Below are 17,483 nucleotides of genomic sequence, written 5' to 3'. Positions count from 1 at the left end.
GAAAGACATTGACATGTGCTGATGATTTCACAATGCCAGTGGCCTTTCAGATTGTCAGTTTTCACAAACGAGTCTGGATGATCAGGGGCAGCAGACCAAGATCAATGAACTTCCACACAAATATTTTCCATGACAGATTGGTAGCTATTGATCAAAGGAGGGACCCTGTCTGATTCTTTCCATCCGATTGTGGGATGCTAGATGCTAAAGTGAAATGGAAGACACCCCTTCCCTCCCAACCCCATTCCCTCCATGGCTGAGAGTTGTTAACATCACACAGATCAGTACATTAACTTGATATTGGGTAATTTAAAAATTCTCTTTATTCTCCAGGGCCGTAAGTTAGCTGGATATGCTTAAAACCTTATAAGTACAACTCAGAGCTCAGGATGGTTGAAGTTTCCACCACTTTGGGAGACTGATGGGTTAATTCTTCACTCACATTCTTGATATCCTTCTAAGCTATGTCCTGGAGCAGTCTTGAAATGGCTGCTTTTACCCCTCTGGTTTATGCAAAAGCCAGCTGTCCAGTCTCCTATTGCTATGGTTCAAACAGCTGATTCTGCAGAAACAGCATCTGATGTTTATGACAGACTTTCAACGCTGAGCACCACAGCTGCCTTATCTTTAAGCTTGCTTCATGTTTCCACAAAAGTACATATTGTCCCATTTAGCCTTCCAAATAATTAAAAATATCTTTTGAACTTGGTCAATCTACTCATTATACCTTCGAAACACTAACAGTTCTGTGTACTTTTTTTTGTTGTTGTTAATATATTTAATATCAAATTCTGCTCTTTGTGCAATCCAGGGTTTATAGTTCATCTTTTTAATTTCCTGTAAAAGTCCCAAATCCTTATCAAGCAATACATAGACTGCATGGTCTAGTTTCTCACAAGTATTCTTTTTACATAGACCTTAATAAGGCAGATTAAGTGGCTGGAAGGACACAACTTGCAAACTGGTGAAACAACAATAGTTTAAGAATAAAAGCAAACTACTGCGGATGCTGGAATCTGAAACCAAAAGAGAAAATGCTGGAAAATCTCAGCAGGTCTGGCAGCATCTGTAAGGAGAGGAAAGAGCTGATGTTTCGAGTCAGTTAGACTCGAAACATCACCTCTTTCCTCTCCTTACAGATGCTGCCAGACCTGCTGAGACTTTCCAGCATTTTCTCTTTTGGTAACAGTTTTAGAATGGTGAGACAGTGAACTGATCAGCTCCCTGTTCACCAAACTATTGCTTTAAAGACCAGAAAAGGCAGTTTGCTGTTTCTCTCAAGCAATAAAATTAAAAGTGTTTTTACTGATAGCAAATGATAACCTTCACAAATAAACACTTCATATGGGTAATGTTCAGGTGCTTTTTTTTAGTCCTTGTTGTGGCAGTTACAGGATTTAGATATATCAATATTGTGAGTTCAAAGTGTTTTGATCCAGAATCTGCATTAAGTACTAACAGATCAAGTGGAGCATAGACTGTAGGAGGTAATTGTAAAGGGTATAAACTTACAGATGCTTCATGGAAAGTTGTAGGAAATGCTTCAGTGAACTCTTAAAACACACAAGGCTGGCAGGCAACATTTCCTGCAGTAATGCACATTGATAAAATTGACCCTGAAGGGCTCCAATATTCTCTTCAATCATTTAAATATAGCCCAAGAAGAACAGTTGTTACTGTGTCAGAGTAATATTGCCTTTACTCACGCCAGCAATCTCAGGTTTGTGTAATGGCCTCAGCCCTTGCATCCTGACATACTTGACCAAAGCTGTTTCAGTTCACTTATCATCGTCTGAACATCATACTCAATACAGCTGCCAACCTTTGGTAAGATTTAAAAAAGACCTAAGGGGCAACATTTTCATGCAAAGGGTGGTGCATGTATGGAATGAGCTGCCAGAGTAAGTGGTAGATGCTGGTACAACTACAACATTTAAAAGATGTCAGGATGGGTATATGAATAGGAAGGGTTTAGGGGGATATGGGCCAAGTGCTGGCAAATGGGACTAGATTAGGTCAGGATATCTGTCTGCCTGGATGAGTTGGACCAAAGGGTCTGTTCCCATGCTGTATATCTCTATGACTGTAGGATAGGGCAACAAAACTCAGTGAAAACAGACCTTATCTCAACCATTTTCATACCTAAAGGTGAAAATACATTGCACTGGAACACTGAACCAACTAGTTATAAAATATTTTGTCATGCATTTTGAATAATAGGCATGTTTCTATTTACATTGTGCCTCAATGGAAATTTGTAAGTTCTGCAAATGATCAATCTGAAAGCCTTTTCTGGGTTGAGGGAAGAAAATTGAAAATGATGAAAAAAAAAGGGTCATGACAGCAACGAATTGCATTTATACAGTGCCTCTAATGCAATAATTATGCCAAGGCACCTCACAGGAGCATTCCAGAGCATAACTGGACCCAAGCCACATAATGAGATCTCATGACTGATAACCAAAAGCTCAGCCACAGAGAAATTTTAATAGATATGCTAATTGAGAAAATAGATGGAGAGATATAGAGATTGAGGGAGGAAATCCCAGAGTTTGGGTTGACAGCTGAAGGCTCAGCAATCGATCTTTGAGCAATAACATTGTGAATGCTCAAAAGACTGGAATCACAGGAATACAGAAATCTCAACAGGTTATGGGACTGGGGATGACCAAGGAGATATGAAGGGGTGAGGTCAGGTGAACTTTAAAAACAAGGATGAGAATTTTAAAAATTCATGCTTTGCATGATTGGAAGTCACTGTAGGTCAGCAAGCATAGGGTGAAAGGCAAACAAAATTTGGTATGAGTAAGGATATGTGCTAGATGACCCCAGTTTTTGGACAGTAGAATTTAGAATGCCAGCAAGGAAGTGCTTTGGCACAATCAAATTTAGAGGGGACAAAAGTAAGGGATGAAGATTTCAGCAGAAAGTGAGCTGAGTCTGGGGTGGAGTCAGGTTGATACTTGGCGAAAGTGAAGACTGCAGATGCTGGATATCAGAGTCAAGATTAGAGTGGTGCTGGAAAAGCACTACAAGTCAGGCAGCATCAGAGGAGCAGGAAAATCAACGTTTTGGGCAAAAGCCCTTCATCAGGAATGAATCCTGGTCAGGTCCATGCCCCCACCCCCCAACAACCACCCACCCTTCCTGGCACCTTCCCTCGCCACCACAGGAATGGCAAAACCTCCGCCCACACCTTCTCCCTCCCCTCCATCCAAGACCCCAAAGGAGCTTTCCACATCCATCAAAGTTTCACCTGCACGTCCACTAATGCCATTTATTTTATCCGTTGATCCAATGCGGTCTCCTCTACATTGGGGAAACCGGATGCCTTCTTGCAGAGTGTTTTAGGGAACATCTCTGGGACACCCACACCAATCAACCCCACCACCCATGGCGCAACATTTCAATTCCCCCTCCCACTCTGCCGAGGATATACCGGTGCTGGGCCCCCTCCACTGCCACTCCCTCACTAGTTGACACATGGAGGAAGAATGCCTCATGTTCCTCCTTGGAACATTTCAACCCCAGGGCATCAATGTGGACTTGATCAGTTTCCTCATTTCCCTTCTCCCCACCTTACCCCAGCTACAACCTTCCAGCTCAGCACCATCCTCGTGACTGGTCCTACCTGCCAATCTTCCTTCCCACCTATCCGCTCCACCCTCCTCTCTGACCTAACACCTTCATCCCCACCCCCATCCACCAATTGTACTCTTGGCTACCTTCTCCCTAGCCCACCCCCTCCCACTTATCTCTCCACCCCCGGAGGATCCTTGCCTTTATTTCTGGTGAAGGGCTTTTGCCTGAAATGTCGATTTTCCTGCTCCTCAGATGCTGCCTGACCTGTTGTGCTTTTCCAGCACCATTCTAATCTAGACTCTGATCTCCAGCATCTGCAGTCCTCACTTATGCCTATTAGCACTTTGTATGGAGTCTGTATCAAATACTTAGCATTTCTATCAAAGGTGTTGGCTGGATCCAGACACTTCGGCGGGCGGTATATGCTACTCATATGTATTCTCACCCCCACCTGCCTTAAACTAATCAACTAGGTTGTGAGTGCTTTGTGCTGGTATTCTGGTGGCCACAGGCAGTAAATGTGTCTCTCCATATTGTGGTCTGGCAGCCATGTTGTGTGTCAAGTGGTCAACGTATGGCTCAGCGGCCATCTTGTGTCTGTGTGCCTAGTGTCACCCTGCCCCGTACCATCTCCCATTTCACTGGTGTTGTTTTATAAACATGCTTTGAAATCTGTCTCAGAAATGCTTGTTCCAGACAGCTCTTCAATCTCCCCATCTTATTTTTTGCTCCCCTGACAAACACCATTCCTGAAATCTTGAAGGTGAATGAATGATTTTATATCATTGAAATTATCAGTAGATATCTAATGCCAATAGATAATCAGTCAAACTGTGCTGAAGAGGTTGTAGTTCTCTGAACCTTGGAAATACAACTAGTTATTACAGAAAGTATTACTGCCTGTTGTTTCCCTGCACCTAAATGTTGATTTCACCTTCATAATGCTGCAGCAATTACTTCAGAATCATTTAAGTTTAATGTGGGCATTACAAAGCTATTGTACTAAAGAACAGTTCCTTGATTACCTTGCTTCTCTTATTTTTTTATTATCTGTAACTCTATTAATTACTCCCTTTTAATCCTCTGCATTTAAGTTTTTTCCTATATACTGTTAAATCAATAAAGAAGTAGTAATATTATACTGATTTAAGACTGAGAGGGCAATCTGACATATGAAGAGAATGAATTTCTTCAGGAGGAGGGGGTGTTGGAACATTGGAAATATAGTTCTGGAGAGAGAATACCATTAATTGGGACTTTTTTGAAGTATCTAACACATGAAATGTTTCTTTAAATCCATCAGAAAATTCATGGGTCAGGTTTAATGAAAGTGAAGGTGGCATCACCTGCTAGTAAGGGTTGGCAAGAGCCACACATTACCACTTTTGGGGAAGAATTGTCAATTTATTTAACAGTTGTGAGCCTTCCCTGAGATCAAAGGCCTTCGGATGAAGTCCGACCCCTGGGAACTGCTGGCCAATCAAATGTTGGCAACTGTATCAAGTACTGAAAATGTATTGCTGGAAAAGCGCAGCAGGTCAGGCAGCATCCAAGGAGCAGGAGAATCGACGTTTCGGGAAACGTCAATTCTCCTGCTCCTTGGATGCTGCCTGACCTGCTGTGCTTTTCCAGCAACACATTTTCAGCTCTGATCTCCAGCATTTGCAGTCCTCACTTTCTCCTAACTGTATCAAGTAGCAGTGACATCAGCTGTTTCCTGTCAGTAGGGCACCCACTAAGTCCTGAGATTGTCACTGAGTCCCAGGCTACAGGTTAGCAATGGTGGAAGTAGTGGGTGGGACTGTTGGGAATTCAGATTGCTAGCAAGGATAGAGGGAAGGGTGTTATACTCAGTGGCACACTCCTCCCTTCCCTAATGGCTAGTACCTCAGTTGGATATGGAACACCCTTCGATGAAGAATTCCTCTGAGTGTCCACAGGTAACCCAGAAGGAATTTGTTTGTTATCCTCACCGTGTGGCAAGCCCCTCACCGGCTGCTGGAATAACAGTTCTGAGCCAGGAGAGGATCCACACATCTTTATTCTATGGAATCAACTGGGCTGGGGATAAGAAAGTAGCAGAATTCCTACATGCTACCCTCCCTCCTGAATAAATAACCCTGACCAAACTCATCGGGGAGGAATAGGATTAAATTGTTCTCCATAGATGTGCAAGTTGGTTAGAATTAAATTTCAGTAGAAAATACTTTTATTCCAAGACAAGGTAATTATTTGAAATAATTTCCAAACGAAGTAATTTGACTAAAATGGTTAAAGTAATTCAATGTACAGTTAGAGGGTAAAGTTTCTGCCAGACAGAACCTGATTGTATTGGGTCATGTGAATAAATCGCACATGTGCATGATCGACAATTCCAGCCACTAATTTTAAATATACCTCTCATGGATATAATCTCTCATGACATTGATGGCTGGAAGTCTAGATATTTTCTAATTAACCTGTTCAGAGATGTTTTTACACACCTCCTGGAGCAGTTGTGACTAGAACCCAGGCCTCCTGGCCCAGAGGTAGCAACACTACCACTACACCATACGAACCCTCCAAGAAGCTGATAGTCTTTTTTTATTATTATATCCAGAAGCACTCTTAAGCACAACTGAATGATTATTCTTTCCCCCAAAACCAAATTATCTCTTTTTTTTTTCCCTATCTATTAACCACTACAAATAAATCACCAGTGTTTCCCACCATGTTAATTAATTTGTGTGCAAAGCCCACTGAGGTCTAAGTGCTTGTAGTCTAGATGTTTTCTAATCAACCTGTTATTGAGTCATAGTGTATTACAGCATGGAAACAGGCTCTTTGGTCCAACTTGTCCTTGGCTGACCAGATATTTGGTTCAATTTGCCATCATTTGACCCGTATCCCTCTAAATCTTTCCTTTTCAGGCACCAATCCAGATGTCTTTTAAATGTTGTAATTGTCGCTACCTCCACCATCTCGTCCTGCAGCTCGTTCCATACATGCACCACCCTTTGCGTAAAAGTGTTGCCCCTCAGGTCCCTTTTAAATCTTACCCCTCCGACGCTCCGAGGCAAGTAGCTCCAGCCTATTTGGCCTCTTCCTACAGCTCATACCCACTAATCCTGGCATCATCCTTGTAAATCTTTTCTGAACTCTTTCAAGTTTTATAACATTGTGGCTCAGTGGTTAGCATTGCTGCCTCATAGCATAGGGGACCTGGGTTTGATTCCAGCCTCGGGTGACTGGCTGTGTGGAGTTTACATATTCTTCCCATGTCTGTGTGGGTTCCTCCTGCTGCTCTGGTTTCCTCCCACAGTCCAAAGATGTGCAGGTTAGGTAGGTTGGCCATGCTAAATTGCGTATATGTCCAGGAATGTGCAGGTGGTTTAGCCATGGGAAATGCAGGGCTAGAGGAATAGGTTAGGGAGGTGGGTTTGGGTGGGATGCTGGTCAGAGAGTTGATGTGGACATGATGGGCCGAAAGGCCTGCTTCCATGCGGTAGGGATTCTATAGCAACAAGAACAGAATTGGACACAATATTCCAAAAGTGACTTCACCAATATCCGGTGCAGCTGCAACATGATGTTCCAACTCCTATACTCAATGTATTGTCCGATGAAGACAAGAGTGCTAAACACCTTCTTCACCCTGCCTACCTGCAACTCCACTTGCAAGGAACTATGCATCTGCACCTCACGTCTCTTTGTTCAGTAACACTCCCTATAAGCGCTGTCATTAACTGTATAAGTCCTGTCCTGGTTTGCCTTCCCAAAATGCACTATCTCATAATTATCTAAATTAAACTCCATCTGCCACACCTTGGCCCATTGGCCCATCTGATCAAGGTTCTGTTAGACTTTGAAACAACCTTCTTCACGGCCCACTACTCCAGTTCAGAGGGGTTATTACTCACCTATAGAGCAGATGAAATTTGAACCCAAGCCTTTTGTTTCAGAGGTAGGGACACTACCACTGCACCACTAGAGCCCCTCCTGGGCTTGTGGTCTAGGACTCACACCAGCATGAAATTCAGTTGCTAAATTACCTTAACGTTTTGAGCTCAAACTAGGAAAAAAGTAATTACAGCTGACTATAACCTGCAGAGATTTTTTAAAGTAATCACTAGGTTTAATGTTCTTTTTTCATAAAGTTTTTTGTATCTAAATTTAACACCCTGAAGCATGAAATCTGGTACAAAACATTATATTCTTGAGCTTCTCCTATGTTGTTACTGAAGGTGTTTTATACTCCAAACTGCACAATATTATTTCACTGGTATGATGAAATCTTCAGGCTACCACTGTTTAATAAAAGACCTCTGCTTCTGTACATCTATTATCTGATATAATTTAACATTTAGCACTAATAGATTAAAGTAAAACAAAAACTATTCATTATTTTGTTCCTTCAGCAGGCTATACTGGAACCAGTCTTCCAGAATAGTGAAAAGAGGAATTACTTATGAATTAAACACAGCATGTCTTCGCTGAATTATCCAAACTGGGTGACTTTTGATGATGATTATGGTTTCCAGTCACCAAAACAGTCCTTCAGTTCGGACAATGAGCACAAGTCCAATGGTCTGGTATTGAGTCTTTCTTCTCAACATGGTTTGTCCAGAAGATCTGCCTCTGGCAGTAACACGCCACTTTCTTCACCATTCACAAACTTTCCTTCCACGCCAATGTCTGGACTTCAGACACCAATCACAGCAAGTTCATCCGGGGATAGCTGTTTCTTTAAGTTTGAGGATCTGTCACAAACCGATCAATTTAGGCCACATAATAATGAGAATGGATACACCAATCCATTTTGGAATCACAGTTATATTTCAAGCACTGGTGTTTCTCACTGTGAACAAGAAAGTAACCAGGCTCATGAAATCTCAACCACAAGCACAACAAACAATTTTTTTCATGGCCCCAAGCAAATGAATGGACCCCAGAAAAGTCGGAGTAATTCCCCTCTAACTGTTCTTTGTCAAAAACATGAAAAGGTACAAGCAGATGACTTCCAACCTTCGAAGACATTTTCAGAAAACAAACAACATCATGTTCAAATATCTTCACCTAATGTTAGGAATCTCTTCAGAATTGGGTACAAAAATGGTTGGCCTTTAATGATGAGGATCCCTGAGAAGAAGAATATGATGTCTTCCCGTCAATGGGGCCCAATCTATCTGAACCTCCTGGCTGGGGGAGTTTTACAACTCTATTATGAACAGGGCCTTGAGAAACCTTTCAAAGAATTTCAGTTGCAACCGTATTGTAGGCTCTCAAAACCCAAGCTGGAGAACTACAAGGCATCAGAAAAGATCCACACAGTGAAGATTGAACATGTGTCATACACAGAAAAACGAAAATATCACCCAAAAACCGAAGTCCTACATGAAGCAGAGGTTGAACAGGTGTTGAAATTTGGAACAACTGACTACAAGGACTTCACAGACTTCATTGCTGCTGTTGAAGAGGAACTAATGAAACTACCTCTCCTTACACAGCGCAGAAAGAGCTATGAAGAACAAGAAATGATACTTGAAATAACAGATCACTTCTGGGGAAAATTTTCAAGAGAAGGGAAAATGATTGAAGCTTCAGTGGTGACCCACGTTTATTGTCTGTGCTTCATTAATGGCAATGTTGAATGTTTTTTGACTCTTAATGATTTACAGCTTCAAAGAAAAGACCGCTGTTACTTGAAAAATGAAATGGATAGCACATGGATTCAGATCTCTGACTACCGGGTTCATAAGTGTGTGAAAGAAAATGAGTTTGAAAAATCTAGAGTCATAAAATTCACTCTGCCTGATGCCTGTAGATTGGAGCTGATGCGTTTCAAAACAGTCTGTGACAATCCTGAGCTTCCCTTTTTGTTAAAGGGTCTGGTCACAGTTCATGGAGCCTACACAGAATTGCAAGCATTTCTAGTTATGTCCGCTGCCTATTCCAATCTCCAAAACAGGCTGTCATCTATGTATTGTGAAAATGTGATGATCCGCTTTCCTGTTCCTCCAGCTTGGTTCAAGATATTTCGAACTGGGAATCTCTTCAGACAGAAGTCCTTGAAGGCGAAGATGAATCGGAATGCTCGATTTGGCTCTGTTAGCACAACAGGTGGTGAACCAGTAATGCAAGTCACCATTGGTACAGCTAAGTATGAACATGCTTTCAAGGCAATTGTCTGGAGGATTGATCGTCTACCTGATAGGAATGCAGGTATATTCCATCATATAATTGCTGAACAATCCAAATGTAGAAATTGGGTCATCTGGTGAGCGAGTGCATAGTTTCTGATATCCAATAATAAAATAAAGTTAAACATTTTATGGGACAGTGGTGGACATCAGTCAGAAAATTGAGAAACCCTACTTCAACTGGCCATGGAAGTCCCCATTATATTTTAAATTCCTCTGGTAATTAATTGCCTGCAATTGGAGTTTCCCATCTCTTTTAAGAGGTGTCTGCCCTGGCAGATTTCTGGTCCATTAGATAGTAGTCACCTCTTCAGTCTCAAAGGTACCAAAGGGAGTGGTGGCCACTGCTGGGACTGCAGCAGGTTAGGACCAGCTGCGATGGAAGAGATTTAGACTGAGTTTGTGAATCTCATTAGGACCATTCACACATGGAGGAGAGGAAGGAATCTCATTTTGCCGCAAGGCTGTCTTTGCTGTCTGGGGTCCCACATCATGTCAAGTTACATTGATGCTTCCAAGCCAGTAAGCAGGCTGTTAGGGTGTAAACGAATGGGAATTACTTTCTCCATGAATCATCTGTTCAGCTATGGGGCTGTACCAAGAAGACGTTACACCTTTCCGTAGGAAGGGAGGGAGGGAGAATAAAAGGAATTTATTCACCATTATAATTTCACCTTTATAAATTCTTTATATTGAGAAGTGCACCAATAGAGTCTGGGAACACACACATCTGCCCTCCTGTTCAGCTATAAATAATGAAAATCTTTCAAAATACAATCAAAGAAAAGGAAAACTACAACTTGTATTATTGAAACTGAATTCACCAAGAATGTGGAGATATGTAAAGTAAATGAGAACTAGAGAACACGGTAATTACAATAATAGCGCTACCATAACGAAGGGTCTTCCATTTAAGATTGAGATTGAGGAATTTTTGTTTTTTTTTAGAGATATGTGAATCTTTGGAACCCCCTTCCACCGAGGGTGGTAGAGGCAGGCACTGAATTTTTTTAAGGCAAAAGAAGATAGATTCTTGATTAAAAAGGTACCGGTGTGGACGTGGATCAGGCCTAATTCATATGGTCATTAGTAAAACTTTACACCATGATTGTTCAGATTTTTATTTATTATTATTTCAACACTACATCTTTTTAATATTTCAGTAATGTCAATACTTAATATGTTTATTATTTGTTAGCCATACTGTCCCATCGATAATTCTAATCTTGAAAAAAATTGTTACTAAGGTTTGGTTATGCTCAATGTATTGCTCCTCACTGCTCTGTGAAATGCTACTTCTCTCATTTTATCTTGTAGCATCTGACCATCCACACTGTTTTTCTTGTAAACTTGAGCTGGGTTCAGATCAAGAAATACCTTCAGAATGGAAGCCAGTCATTGCTGTGGAGTTTGAGGTACCTGACACATCAGCTTCCAAAGTGCAAGTGAAATCATTTGGAACAGAAAGTGATATCCAGCCAGAGAAGCACATTCATCGAAAAGCTCAATACCACTACCAGGTCATACTTTATATATTCATCTTGTTTGCAAGAGTTTCTGTTGTGTGGTAAACAACAGGACATTGCAATAAAATGGGACTGAAAAGTGTATTTTGAATCTGCTAATTTATTGAACACTCTTTCACTGTAAAGTCATTTGAAAAGATTTGAAGGATTTCAGCCAGGCAGGTATTTTATTTTTTAACTCCTATTATTGCAATGTGCTGTGATGCTTTTTTGCAGGTTGGCTGTTTAATCTACCAGAGGTTCTGAAGAGTTATTAGCTTCCCAGATTTTATGCCTAAATTTTTTTGTTGCCTTATTCTTTTCTGAGTTCTCCATCTCATGATTGTGCCATTCCTGCAAAGGAACGAGAAGATGTAACTCCCATACAATTTTGTTTGTTCTGGGTTTCATGCTCCAAACCAGAGGACTGCCCTGATGTCCACAACAATCCTTTTGAAGTACATCTGTTCCATTTAGCTTCATTATTTTCTCAAAAACTTGAATTTTCCATAGTATTTTCTCTTCCTGTGCTGGTTCGCTTAAGGCATCTTTTAAATGCTATTATGAATTAAATTTCCACTTGCAATTAAGCACAAGATGTAAGAGACAGATCATGTCTTAACAGATTTGATTGAATTTTCTAGGAGGTGACGAGGTGTGTAGATGAGGGTAGTGCAGTTGACATGGTCTATAAGACTTCAGTAATGCTTTTGACAAGGTCTCCATTGGTAGACTGGTTAAGAAGGTTAGAGCTCATGGGATCGAGGGCAGTTTGGCAATTTGAATTCAAATTTGGCTTAGTGGCAGGAAGCAGAGAGTGATGGTGGAAGGGTGTTTCTGTGACAAGAAGCCGATTATTCAGTGGTGTTTGGTCCCTCGTTGTTTGTTGTGTACATTAATGATCTAAACATAAAAATTGGTGATATGATTAATAAGTTCACAGGGGACATGCAAATTGGTGGTGTGGTAAATAGCATGGAGGAAAGCCTTAGACTATAAGGTGATATATTTGGACTGGTCACAAGGTCTGAACAAACGCAAAGGGAACTTATACCTGAAGAGTGTGATGTGATGAATTTTAGAAGGACTAACAAAGCAAGAAAACACACATTGAATGGTAGGACCCTAGGAAGTGCAGATTCATCAAAGGCAGAGGTGTGCATGAGCACAGATCCTTGAAAGCAGCAGGACAGGTAGGCAAGATGGTTAAGAAGGGAAATGGGAAACATACTTTTATGAATCAAGGTATTGAATACAAGAGAAAGGAGGTTATAATGGAGTACTTTGTAACATTAATTAGGCTGTAGCTGTGCAGTTCTAGTCGCCATTCATAGGAATTGCACGAGAAAGGGCACAAAAAGATGTTGCCTGGGTTGGAGATTTTCTGGTATGAGGGGAGATCAAATTAGTTGGGGCTGTTTTCCTCCAAGCAAAAAAGGCAAAAGCAGAATCTGATTTGAGGCATACAAAGTTTTGGGGTTATAGACAAGGTAGGTAGGGAGAAAGCTTTTCTCTTAAGGGAGCACAATTTTAATGTAATAATAGGAAGTTCAGAGGGGATATGAAGACTTTCGTTCAAGCAGAGGGTTGTGGGTATCTTGAATTCACTACCTAAAAGGGTGATAGAGGTGAGAACTCTTAAGACATTTAAGAATATTTAGATGCCATACCATACAAGGCTATCGGTCCAGTGCTGGAAGATAGGATTAGAATAGATTGATATCTGATGACTAGCATGGACGTAATGGGCCAAAAGGCTTCTTTCCGTGGTGTTTAAAAACTACAACCCTCATTTTTTTTTCTTGAAGCAAGTGCAAACTCTGGGTAACGGCTAAGCTATGATCTAAAATAGAACTATATTCCCTCAATCCCAAATACAGCCACACACACATGAAAAGACAAGTGTCTGCAGAGTTAATTCCCCTTAATACTCTTTCTTCACTCCATCTTATAGCCTCTTTATTTGCATCCTTGCAGGGTACTTATTAGACTTGCACTTTTACCCTCTTTCTTGCAGCTTTCAATTCCCCCTCCTGCAGCATCCTCTATACCCCTTTGCAGCCTCTTACTTTCCCCTCCAACACCTTTAGCTACCTCCTTCTTCCGTGCCCACCACAGCAGCCTCCAATTGGAATATGGGCACCACTAGTAAGGCCAGCACTTGTTTATCCATAAATGTTCTTGAACTAAGTGAAACTTTAGGCCATTATAGAGGGCAGTTAAGAGATAATCACACTTTTGCTATGGGTTTGGAGTCTTATATTGGCCAGAGTAGGTAAGTGCAGCAGACTTCCGTCCTAAAGCACAGACTGAACTAGATAGGATTTTACAATAATTGACAATGGTTTCATGGCCATCAAAAGACTCTTAGTTCCAGTTTTTTGTTGAATTCAAATTCCACCACTGCTATGACAGGATTCAACCTGGGTACCCAGAACATTACTTGGGTCTCTGAATCGCTAGAACATGGTGAGTTGCACATGACTATCAGCTAACAGTACTCATGAAATTCCTTTAATTGTCACCATTACCTTTCTTGTGTCACTGAGCAGACACATGTCTGTATGTACATTTGGATCAACATCAAAGGAAAACTTTAATTCAGTCCCTTGTTCATATAGCACCAAATCCACTGTTAGAAAGTTGGCAAGCTGAGTCAGTCTGGCACACCACAAGAGACATAACTTTGGCATCAAATTTATTTACACTTACTGAAACTTCTTGCTGTGTCTAGAATGTAGAACCCTCCCACTGGAAAGAATGGTAAATATTCTGCATGGAAATATTTCCTGTTAATGCCTGTAAAACAGAATGTTGTGGGTTTTAGTTCTACAATGTTCAATGGAAATTTGAAAAAGGCAGTTTCTGAACTCTGGATTACAATTTTGTGAAAGAATCCTTTACTTTCTGAGATAAGGAATTTAAAGGTTGCAAAATGAAACATTTTCAAGTTTGTGCACCTGTTTGTCAGCTCTAATTACTCCAGGACAAGAGATTTAAAACAAAACAACTGAATTTACAGGCTTACTCTTTGTTCAAGGCAGATACCCTGCCGATCCGAAGGTGGTGATATTCCTGAGTCTTACTTTTTATTTCTATATGAGCCAATCTCATGGTTCTTGTACTGCATCATGCTGATCTATCCTCCCTAGTTATGATCATTTCTGTTGTGGATCTAGTCCTAAGAACTGGACAGTGGATACCAAAATTGAAGAGAAAGTCATAGAATCCCTACAGTGTGGAAGAAGGCAATTTGGCCCATTGAGCCTGCACTGACTCTTCGTAGAGCATCTAACCCAGACCCACCCCTTTATTCTATCCCTGTAACCCTGCATTTCTTTTGGCTGTAACCCTGCATTCATTTCACCGCCTCCACATCCCTGGACACTATGTAGCAATTTAGCATGGCAATTCCACCTAAACTCCACACAGTCACCTGACGCTGGAATCAAACCTGGATCACGTGTACTGTGAGGCAGTAGTGCTAACCACTGAGCCACTGTCACCCAGAAGTGTGCAAGATTTGCCTTTAAATATTAATAGAGGCTCTATCTGCACAGTTACTGTTATCGCTTGGTGTTCTGTATAAAATAGAATAACGAGATATGACTGAGAGATGCCAGTCACTATACAAATTGATAGACACCTTTATGTTGGATGACTTCTCTATAATTGCTAATTGGAATGAACCTAGAAGCAAACATTTCAGACAAGTTTTATTTGGATGTCAAACAAGCATGATATCAACATTGTGCCTGCACATACCTACACAATGAGGCATATTCCAGTTTTTTTTTGTCTTTCTGGTGCTCTGTTGCAGTAGCTTTTTTCTTGCGGTGGAAACATGGCCAACTGAAGAAAAAGCCAATGGATGACTAAGGGATGTTTTTGTATGAGGGAGCAGATGCTGGCAGGGATAGGTGTTGGTGAGGAGGTGGAATGAGAATGAGCTGGCAACAAGTCAGGAGATTTTTATGGAGCCTGGAAGAGAACATCAGCTTGTCATGTACCATGGAGATCTTTTAAAAAACACAGGAACATTATCTTTTCGGAGAGACCCTCAAGTGGTCTCTTTAAACCTCTCAAATAAAAGAAACGGAGATTATCATGCACTGTGCAAACTCTGCCTTTCCTTTCCAAAAGATTTGAACTCCAATTTGTCAGAATTTTCTAACTTTTCAGGTGAAAACTTTTCAGTTGAAAATTAACTCCCCCATTAAATTGCTTTTATACAATAAAATTCTAGGTGGGCAGTGGCTTTGCTTGGTAATCAGAATAAGGAAAAGAAACAAAAGGTTGTCATCAATGCTCACTGTCTGCGCACTACATTTTCCATTGGTTATTTCATCAGTTCAGAAGAGTTCAAATTCTACCGTGTGATATTTGGAACAAACATTTTGTTGCAAATTTTATTAATCCATACTGTACCATAAGTGCAAACCCTTTTAAAACGAACAGATTGAACAAATGGGCAAAACACTTCATATGGACACATTAATATCAAACTAAATTCAACATTAGTCCTAGGATATAATATTTATTTTCTGTAAATTTTGGCAATTATAGAGTCATAGAGACATAGAGATGTACAGCATGGAAACAGACCCTTCAGTCCAACCTGTCCATGCCGACCAGATATTCCAACCCAATCTAGTCCCACCTACCAGCACCCGGCCCATATCCCTCCAAACTCTTCCTATTCATGTACCCAGCCAAATGCCTCTTAAATGTTGCAATTGTCGTTTGTAAACCTCTATAAGGTCACCCCTCAGCCTCCGATGCTCCAGGGAAAACAGACCCAGCCTGTTCAGCCTCTCCCTATACTCAGATCCTCCAACCCTGGCAACATCCTTGTAAATCTTTTCTGAACCCTTTCAAGTTTCATGACATCTTTCCAATAGGAAGGAGACCAGAACTGCACGCAGTATTCCAACAGTGGCCTAACCAATGTCCTGTATAGCCGCAACATGACCTCACAACTCCTATACTCAATACGCTGACCAATAAAGGAAAGCGTACCAAATGCCTTCTTCACTATCCTATCTACCTGCAGCTCCACTTTCAAGGAACTATGAAACTGCACTCCAAGGTCTTTTTGTTCAGCAACACTCCCTAGGACCTTACCATTAAGTGTATAAGTCCTGCTAAGATTTGCTTTCCCAAATGCAGCACCTCGCATTTATCTGAATTAAACTCCATCTGCCACTTCTCAGTCCATTGGCCCATCTGGTCCACATCCTGTTGTAATCTGTGGTAACCCTCTTCGCTGTCCACTACACCTCCAATTTTGGTGTCATCTGCAAACTTACTAACTGTACCTCTTATGCAGCATCCAAATCATTTATGTAAATGACAAAAAGTACCGATCCGTGTGGCACTCCACTGGTCACAGGCCTCCAGTCTGAAAAACAACCCTCCACCACCACCCTCTGTCTTCTACCTTTTGAGCCAGTTCTGTATCCAAACAGCTAGCTCTCCCTGTATTCCATGAGATCTAACCTTGCTAATCAGTCTCCCATGGGGAACCTTGTCGAACGCCTTACTGAAGTCCATATAGATCACATCAACTGCTCTGCCCTCATCAATCATCTTTGTTACTTCTTCAAAAAACTCAATCAAGTTTGTGAGACATGATTTCTCAAGCACATAGCCATGTTGACCATCCCTAATCATTCCTTGCCTTTCCAAATACATGCACATCCTGTCCCTCAGGATTCCCTCCAACAGCTTGCCCACCACTGAGGTCAGGCTCACCAGTTCCCTGGCTTGTCTTTACCGCCCTTCTTAAACGGTGGCACCACGTTTGCCAACCTCAAGTCTTTCGGCATCTCACCTGTGACTATCAATGCACAGAATATTAGAGTTGATTCTATGATTATTTTTTAAACTGAAAACATTTAATTTATTTTAAATTAAATCACACACTATAAAGTGAAATGCAAGATTATATCTCGTCCATCATCTATAGTTTTGTTAATTATATTCTTTGAGGCCCTTTAAAGTAATTCAAAAAGAGCAAAAAAAGAAACTGACATGAGAAAAGTAAATCTATTCTAGTCCATTCTCAGGAGGGCCTAAAATAAGTAACGAAGCTCCCTAACTGTTCCTGGAGAACAATTTAGTTCCTAAATTAACAATCAGGACAAAGTTTCTTTACATCCTGAGTAACCCACAAAATGGACATTTTAATTTACCTGACAGATTATATTTTAAATTG

General features: G+C 40.9%; 1 protein-coding gene across 1 annotated transcript in view; it reads left to right on the top strand.

Moving 5' to 3' along the window:
• LOC132819389 (stonin-1-like) overlaps window positions 1-17,483 on the top strand; it is a 104,725-nt gene that overhangs the window by 10,572 nt on the left and 76,670 nt on the right. Inside the window, exons 2-3 of the mRNA XM_060830873.1 lie at window positions 7,980-9,783; window positions 11,079-11,281. Of these exons, the coding sequence (XP_060686856.1) occupies window positions 8,046-9,783; window positions 11,079-11,281 (1,941 nt within the window). The 5' untranslated portion in view covers window positions 7,980-8,045. The remainder of the gene's footprint in view (window positions 1-7,979; window positions 9,784-11,078; window positions 11,282-17,483) is intronic.

Source organism: Hemiscyllium ocellatum, chromosome 10 (genome assembly GCF_020745735.1).
Source record: "Hemiscyllium ocellatum isolate sHemOce1 chromosome 10, sHemOce1.pat.X.cur, whole genome shotgun sequence".
Lineage (NCBI taxonomy): Eukaryota > Metazoa > Chordata > Chondrichthyes > Orectolobiformes > Hemiscylliidae > Hemiscyllium > Hemiscyllium ocellatum.
The sequence above is the reverse complement of the archived record's forward strand: the minus strand, read 5'-3'. Positions and strand labels throughout refer to the sequence as shown.